The 8,737-nt window shown below is 46.8% G+C and overlaps 1 protein-coding gene across 1 annotated transcript in view; it reads left to right on the top strand.

Moving 5' to 3' along the window:
* The window catches only part of LOC104275045 (low-density lipoprotein receptor-related protein 5-like), a gene marked incomplete at both ends in the record, with an annotated part of 8,426 nt that extends 904 nt beyond the window's left edge, over nucleotides 1-7,522 (top strand). Inside the window, 4 exons of the mRNA XM_009870883.1 lie at nucleotides 1,500-1,789; nucleotides 3,810-4,036; nucleotides 4,336-4,520; nucleotides 7,199-7,522. Of these exons, the coding sequence (XP_009869185.1) occupies nucleotides 1,500-1,789; nucleotides 3,810-4,036; nucleotides 4,336-4,520; nucleotides 7,199-7,522 (1,026 nt within the window). The remainder of the gene's footprint in view (nucleotides 1-1,499; nucleotides 1,790-3,809; nucleotides 4,037-4,335; nucleotides 4,521-7,198) is intronic.
* Nucleotides 7,523-8,737: the final 1,215 nt, after the last annotated feature.

An 8,737-nucleotide genomic window follows, 5' to 3' on the forward strand; every position in this document is an offset into this window, starting at 1 on the left:
GGAGGAGTGGAAACGGCCTGAGGTTGCCTCAGGGGAGGTTCAGGTTGGATATCAGGAAGAATTCCTGTACTGAGAGGGCTGTCAGGCATTGGCACAGGCTGCCCAGGGAGGGGTTGAGTTGCCGTCCCTGGAGGGGTTTAAGAGACGGGTGGGTGTTACCTTGAAGGAGATGGTTTAGTGGTGCCAATAGGGCTGAGACAAAGGTTGGACTTGATGAAAGTCTCTTGCAGCGGAAACTGCTCTGTGATTCTGATGCTGACAGAGTCGCTCCGTTTTGTGTTGCGCTTTTCTTCCGGTACAAAGCCCCAGTGACGTTCAGTTACAGAATGCTTTTGACTCTGTCGGGTGGTGTAGGCAGAGCTAGTGCCCATTACAATGTTGCCTCAAAGCACGTGGCGCTTAAATATTATCTTTAGCTTCTGAATCGTGCTTAAATCCTGACAATTAGATCTGCCCCTTGGCACGGGGTCAGCAGCTGGAGCTCCTCGTGGAAGGTGCAGCCAGTGGTTTAGGCGCTGTGCAGAGGAGTCAGTCGTGGCTTCAGTAGGAGCTCAGGAGAGGTGTGTGTTCTCCACAGACCTGCCTCCTACCTGGATCGTTGGAGTTGGGGCACAGCAGTCAATGGGTTTGATGGTGAGCAACTAAAATTACTGAGAATAGTTGCAGGAGAGTCATGTAAAATAGGTTATCAAATTCCACCCTGCCAGTACGCAGGTTTCCAGCCTTTCAGGGAGCTTTACTTGGAGGATAATCAAGTCCTCAAGCTGCAAGTTACGGCATCAGTCTGAGATATGTGTGCCCTAAAAAGGGAAAATTCAAAGAAACCTGCTTGCAATTGATCTTGGAGGGTTGGGTTTTTTGTGGTAAGAGTCCTTAAATACCTAAATCCTTGGTTCCAGCAGATGGAGAAAGGCGTTTATTTATCTTTTGGCCCTTACATTTCCCTCCACATTCCCTCCCTATCTGGACATGGTTGTTCACACAAAAAAATATAAGTGTGAGATTATGATGATCTTGTTGGAAATGCTTCTGCTCATGAATCTTCTCAGCTTTGAATTTAACAGCTGGGAAAGAGCTGCCCTTATCGGGCTCCTTTCTTGCCGTTTTGTATTATTGAGCATTTGTAGAAGTAGTGGTTTCAAGGAGATACCAAGATGGGGTGCTTGGCTACAAATAACTAAAGTGAACATGTGTGTAATCACCTGCCTTCAGTGAGGGAATTTAATCTTTGGGGAAATTGGAAGCATATTTTTCTAGCTGTTATTTGCACTACAGGAGGGGTAGGACCAGCTTCGTAATCCTTGGGTAGAAGGAAAGAAACAATTTTAAATGCTGGGTGTTTTTTTTAAGATTTCTGTGTTGACAACCCACAGTGTTAACTTACTTTGACAAATGATAATCACGCTGTGTTTCCACTCAGCCTTCCCTCCTTCCCTTTCCCCGTACCTCCACAACGCACCAATATCTCATTTGTTTGTTTGTTTGTTTGTGTTTTAAAGGAACTAATTCATGTTCAGAGAACAACGGAGGCTGCAGCCATCTGTGTTTCTTTACACCCCAGGAGACCAGGTGTGCCTGTCCCATTGGCCTTGAGCTGTTGAGTGACATGAAGACTTGCATCATTCCTGAAGCCTTCTTAGTTTTCACAAGCAGAGCAGCAATTCATAGGATTTCCCTTGAAACCAATAATAATGATGTTGCTATTCCTCTTACTGGAGTCAAGGAAGCATCTGCTCTGGATTTTGACGTCTCCGATAACAGAATCTATTGGACTGATGTTAGTTTGAAGGTATTACCAACGTGTGAATTCCCTGAATATAAAGCTGCAGAGCGGTTACTCTGATCTAACAAAGGTCTCTGATACATGATCTGTCCCACAGTTGCTAACGTTGTCAGTGAATTGCATCCAAGGAGGCTCTTGGAGGTGGAGGCAATTGCGTGGCTGAATGCACAGTTGGGTGACAGGCACGTTCCCGCTGCGAATGGAAATGCGGAGTGGTGTCTGCTCGTACCCAGCGCCCAAGTCTGGGATGGGATGCCTCGTGTGTTGCATACATATAAGTGTCTGTTGTAGAAAAGCTGTTCTCATGTCACGTAGTAGAGTAATTTAAATCTCAAGCTTGGCAACCCCCCGAGCTTTCTGTCCTCTTCCAGCTTTGACTTGGAAGGTGGTCCTGCTCAATATTACCGTTTGGCGAGTGAGCTTGGGATACGCTGCTCTTAGTCTGGCTCCAGCCTGGCAGAGACAAGGACGGGGAACTTCTCCAGTCCCCTCCCCACTGTGTTAAGCCCCAAGTTCTACCTCAGCGTGTTCCCCAGGACTTGGAGTTTCCTTTGACACATTTTGCTCGCAGCCAGTACCTGCCACAGTGAGTGCTGCGCTGCTCACCAGCCTTCCTTTGATATTGGAAGTGAATTAAGTGATGGTAGAAAATGAGAGATTCACTTTGCTGGAACTGGATTCCTCTGTTTTGCCTCTTAGTAAGATTTCCAAGAGCCATCAAAAATTTCCTTGCCGGCATGCCAAAGCCGTAGTAGGCAGAGCTCACTACTGACTGCAGCAGGGCACGTGCAGTCCCAGAGCCTCTCTGCAAACGCTGGCGAGGGCTGTGCTTCAGCACATGTGCCAGTGTCATAGATTAGTGGACTGTGGACACAGTTACTAAATAAACCTCACTCAAGCACACGGACAGCTGGTGTTAACCACTGGTGGCAGAAAGTGCGTCGCGCCGACTCTGTCCACGCGTAGATCCCACCTCACTCCGTGCGAGTCACACGTTTGCCTCATTTCAGCCTCCTGCGCTTCCCAGCGTGCTGTGCCTTCACATGCGTGTCGGCACGTGTTTTGGCACATCTGGGTTCTCAATCCCCCCTGTCCCCTCTCACTCCCGCAGCGTAGCGGCAGGTAGTGTCACGCCAGAGCCTGCAGTCGTGTCCCCTCCCTCTGGTGACAACTGTTCCCTGATTGCCTCCTGCCTTCGGGTCTGTAGGGGCACTCGTTTTCAAAACGAGGTTGTGCTTCTGAGATGGGGGTTATACCCGTGAAAGCCTACTACACAATTTCTGGTTTTGACATTTACCCTTAAAAATATAAACTGTCTCTTAGCCCGATACATCCGTTTGTCAAATTATTATATACTGTTATATAGCTATTTGTCAAATCATTAAGGAATTAGTAGCTGGACTAGCAGCAGGCATGCAGAATGATGGCTTAGTGCTGATGGCAAGGCCAGGCGGTTGTACATTGGCCCTGGAAGCTGGCAGTGATTTACGCGGGGGTTGTTTCGGTGCTCCTGGCAGGAGTGGCTTACTGACATGTGCACCGTCCTCGCCCCACGGCTTGTTTTTGTTGAGCGCACGTAACTAAAATGTGGACAGATCAGCAGCCTCGCTCCAGGTGACTGATCATGAGAAACCATTTCATTCGGATTTCTCCAAATTGAGATGTGTTTCCAAGACTTAAAACATGACAGTGAATTAAATAAGTGAAATAACCCACATTTCTTAGGTGTGCGGGTAGAAGAGAGGGAGAAGGGGCAAGGAAGAATTTGCAGTTCTAGGGCTCTTTGGAAATCATGCCCTTTTAAGATGTCTTGGACCTTTTCTCAGAAACCACGAGCTTTCTGAAAATTCAAGTCTTCTTATCCTATGAGTTACTACATCTTTTTTGATGACAGAAATTTATTTTAAAATGGCTGATTGTTTTTTAACAAGTTCTTTTCGTACGCTAAACTTGGTGATGATTAATCCTTTGGATTGCCGTGGGGTATCCGTAAACACTGTTGTATTTGTACACACCTGTTTTCCAGACCATAAGCCGAGCTTTCATGAACGGGAGCTCTGTTGAACACGTGATTGAGTTTGGGCTGGATTATCCGGAGGGAATGGCCGTCGACTGGATGGGCAAGAACCTGTACTGGGCGGACACTGGAACCAATCGCATCGAAGTGGCACGCCTGGACGGACAGTACCGGCAGGTCCTCGTGTGGAAGGACTTGGACAACCCCAGGTCCCTGGCGCTTGATCCTACCAAAGGGTAAGGTGTTCCGAAGCTTGATGAGCATCTTCTTGTTAAGGCTTGGCGGTTTGTGCAGCTCCATTTGTTTGAGGTCTTTGGAAAGCTGATAGAGGCTCCGCGAGGCTATGGGTTACCGTGAAAAAATAAGAATGGTCAGTTGTGTTTTTCTGCCTTTATCTAGAAAAGGAGTACTGCACATAACCACACAGGTTGTTCCTTTTTTAAGAACCAAAAGTAAATTTAGAAAACCGAAAGGAAGCAGCTAAACGCGATCTCACCTACCCGATGTACTCTTTTTGTTCCACTTCTCACGGCAGGTACATGTACTGGACGGAATGGGGAGGCAAACCCAGGATTGTCCGAGCGTATATGGACGGAACTAACAGCATCACTTTGGTGGATAAAGTGGGGCGTGCCAATGACCTCACCATCGATTACGTGGACCAGAGGCTGTATTGGACCGACCTAGACACAAGCATGATTGAGTCATCAAATATGCTAGGTAATCTAGCGTTCAGAGAAACAAAATGAGAGGAGAATGCGCTGACCGTAGGGAAGCATTTGAGTGATAGGAAATTGGAAGAATATAATTGATATTTAATCTGCGTGTATGTTTTTCTTATGAGAGCAAATGGAGAGTTAAGTGTTTAAGAGCTATAAAAAAACTTCCTAAGTTAATGAACATATGGGGACGGTGAGGTATGATATCATTTCTCAGTTTCCCAAAGCGAGGATGCCTGACCAAGTTCATGGTAAACAACCCCAGCCTGGAAACTAATTTTCGGTTGAAGCATTATCTCTGTTTCCAGCTCCAGACTAGTTCTACTACTTCAAACCCCAAATCCTGCTCGCTTGTCCCGCAGTCTGACGGGTTACGCAGCAACTTCGGCAGAGTATCCTCACGTTTTGTGCACAGCCTGGCACATTTTCCTGTCTTCTGTTGGGATTTCGTTTCTACGTACTGCGGGTGTGCTAAGGTCCACTCAACTTTCACATTGGTATTGATATGGTAACTAACGGGATGAAAGAAGGGAGTTTTGTTCCCTGCAGCTGGCACAGAGCTTTTGTATCATCCAGCTGTTTTGTAAATATTAAATGGTCTTCAAGGTTTTAGCTGTGGCAGACGTGAATTCCTTTTCGAGAAAACAGGGTTTGTATAAGCTTCCAAATGCCACACAGTGAATCAACGACAGGATCAGAAATGGAATCCAGAAATTCCTGACCTGACATCCTATCCCTGCTCCGTTTCCAAGGAGGGGCCTTTGTGAACTAATGCCTGTGGGATTCCAATGTAAAAATCAAAGTTTACGTGGCAGAGCATATGGTATTTAAGCAAAGTCATACAGGGTTGTTACTGCAACGCTCTGATTGATGATATATGTAATTTCCTGGCAACTTCTCTTTTTTTTAAATCTGTGAGAAACCAGCATTAGAGTAGAATTAATTTTTTTAAGGTGCTGTTGTGTGTACATATCTTCAGAGTATAGTGAATCTACTCAACTGAGGCAGAGAGAGTGTTGCAAGTTTGGATGCCGAGTATCACTGATTTTACATTTCTTGTATTTGCTGCTTGGGGGTGGCAAGTACTGAGTGGATGTTACTGTTTAGAAATTGCAGTAAGATTCTTGATCTAGAGTGGGTTTTTTTCCATCCAGAGCGCAGGATCTATCAAAGCTCACACTAAGCTGCTGCATTATACTTAGAGATCTAACAGAATAGCCGGAGACAAGCTTGAGCTAGAAACTGTACCAGTGAGAAGAAGAAACACAACATTGAAATCATCTGTCATAAATTAAAGCAGTTCTAAAGCCGAATCTACCATTAACATTTGTTTGTGGTGAGAAAGTAGTAACTGAAGCAAACAATGTGGTACGATGTCTTTTTAGTTAGCAGGTTATAAAGACTTGGGTAGGCTTCTGGCAAGAGGGCTCATCGGTTAAAGAAACATTGTTAGCCTTGTCTTCCATTAAGTAGTGCTGCTCTCCTTGCCGGGAGAGATCGGAGTGAGTTTGGCTGTGATCGAAACTTGTACCCCGCCAGCGGTGATAAAACACGCCAGTGGAGGAGTGAAGGAATGCTGTCCCAGCTTAACCTTGGCTGTTATATTGCCCGGCAGGAAAAAAAGTCATGTTTTTGGGAGATATTCCCCTATCTGTCGAAATTCAGTTAGCTCATCTGCTTCCTTCCAAAGAGCCTGTCCCCTGAACTCATCCCTGTGGACCAGAATTGTTCTAAGTACCTGCTGGGGAGCAGCATGCCTGTGCCCCTGGCTTGGGCACTTCAGATGCTTGGAAATTATTGGGAAGGTGTCTCTATATGTAGTTACGGTGGTTTGAAATGGCTTCGTGTTCTAGATATTTTTTTTTCGTTCATTCTCTGGTCTTGGCCAAATGGGAGAAGACATGATGAGAAGTAGGGCAGGGGAAGAAAAATGAGGTCATCTGTACAATCCAGCACTAGCCCTGTGTGTGAGGCAGGAGGAGGTGGGGCTGATGGGCCACGTCCTCATGTGATGTAAAGTGGCAGAGATTCAGAGAGGTTTACGCTCTGAAACGTTTAGGAAGGTGATTTACGGTGAGACTTTATCTGCTTCAGTAGTGCATCTCTGGCAGAGTTCATCCAGGGCTCTAGAAGAGGCCTGTGAGTGTTAACTGAGCCGCTGAGCGTGGGAGTACTGGAATTTCTGCCAAACAAACGGTTTCCTCGTCTCTCAGGGTAGCTGTATGTTAAAATGCGCTGCAAAAGAGTCGTGTTTCTTGACTGAAGCACCGTAATTTCTCATCGGTGTGTCTCTGCGAGTCTCGAGTTTGTTGTGTGTTGTTGCTTCCGTGCATGTTAACTGAGGTTTGTATTAAGCCTAAGGGATTCCTGGAGCCGACAGTAGTCTTGAATATGTTTTCCAATGTCTGTTTGGGATATTAAGCATGAGACATATGGAGTAATATTTATTTAAATGACAGTATGCTGGCACAGTCTAAAATTGCTTCATAGGCCAGAGGGTATCAGGATAAGGTTTTTGGGTGGAAGCTTTTTGGTTAATTCTTGGGCAGATATTGCTTGATGCTGACGTGGGAAATGAGGTCTTGTTTTAAAAAAGGAAGAAAAAGCTGTTTCTTTATGCCAGTTGCACTCTTCATGCCTTGGGCATTGTCCTTCAGTTGACTGTCCTTATTTTTGCAGGACAAGAACGAGAAATCATAGCAGATGATCTACCTCATCCGTTTGGGCTAACCCAGTACAGCGACTACATCTACTGGACAGACTGGAATCTTCACAGCATAGAAAGAGCAGACAAGACCAGCGGCAAGAACAGGACGCTTATTCAGGGCCATCTGGATTTTGTGATGGATATCCTGGTCTTCCATTCTTCACGTCAGGACGGCTTGAATGATTGTGTGCAGAACAACGGCCACTGCGGCCACTTGTGCCTGGCCATTCCCAACGGGTTTAGGTGCGGCTGTGCTGCTCACTACACCTTGGATCCCAACAGCAGGAACTGCAGCTGTAAGCCTTTCTCTTTGCTTCTGGGTTCTTCAGGGCTTATGGCTCCCAAGTGCTCTTTGTGATCCCTTCCAGTGTAGAAGGGGAAGGGATAGCACAAGTCCATTCCAAAGGTTCGGGTTTTAAAAGTGACCTTTCCATATGAGGACAGGGTTGGAGTTTTATATCTGGTTTTGTAGACGTGAGTTAGGACTGAAGGCCAGTGGCATGCTGGGGTGTTTTAGAAGGGGGGTGGCTGGGAGGGGTTCTCCTGCCCCTCTGCTCTGCCCTGGGGAGGCCACATCTGGAATCTTGTGTCCAGTTCTGGGCCCTCAGCTCCAGAGGGACAGGGAACTGCTGGAGAGAGCCCAGCGCAGCCCCAGGGATGATGGAGGGATGGAACATCTCCCTGGGGAGGAAAGGCTGAAGGAGCTGAGGCTCTGCAGCTGGAGAAGAGGAGCCTGAGGGGTGACCTCACTCCTGGTTAGAAATATGGAAAGGGGGAGTGTCAGGAGGACAGAGCCAGGCTCTGCTCAGGGATGGCCAGGGACAGGACAAGGGGCAGCGGGTGCAAGCTGGAGCACAGGAGGTTCCACAAAAACAGGAGGAGAAACTTGTTGGCTGTGCGGGTGCCGGAGCCCTGGCCCAGGCTGCCCAGAGAGGGTGTGGAGTCTCCTGCTCTGGAGACTTTCCAACCCGCCTGGACGCGTTCCTGTGGGGCTGCCCTGGGTGACCCTGCTCTGGCAGGGGGTGGCACTGGGTGAGCTCTAGAGGTCCCTTCCGACCCCAACATTCTGTGATTCTGTGATGTGCATTTCGAATCTTGAAAATAACAGCACTGTTGAGTCTGGTCTTTCTTGTTTTACTAGAAGTATTTCTAGGTGATTCAGCTGCACAACTGGGGTTTTCCCTCTCCTTACTGAAGTGTGTTGGTGGGTGGAAGAGAAATTTTATACAAAACGTGTCTTTTTCTCTCAAGTGTTTAATTAAATAACATCCACTAAAACAGCCTCGCGAGGAGCCTGCACAGCATGTACATGCACTTGAAATCCATGTATGTTTGGTTTTCCCCCGGCATGTGATATTATGAATCTGCCAGTTCACTCATTGTCCAATAAGGATTTAAGCTTCTAGTAAAAATAGCAGATAAATAGAAAATGGATGAATAGAAAATTAAACGAACAAAGCTTCAGGCATCCTGGCACAGTATCATAGAATCCTAGAACAGCCTAGGCTGGA

This window comes from Apaloderma vittatum, unplaced genomic scaffold (genome assembly GCF_000703405.1).
Source record: "Apaloderma vittatum isolate BGI_N311 unplaced genomic scaffold, ASM70340v1 scaffold12256, whole genome shotgun sequence".
NCBI classification, from domain to species: Eukaryota; Metazoa; Chordata; class Aves; order Trogoniformes; family Trogonidae; genus Apaloderma; species Apaloderma vittatum.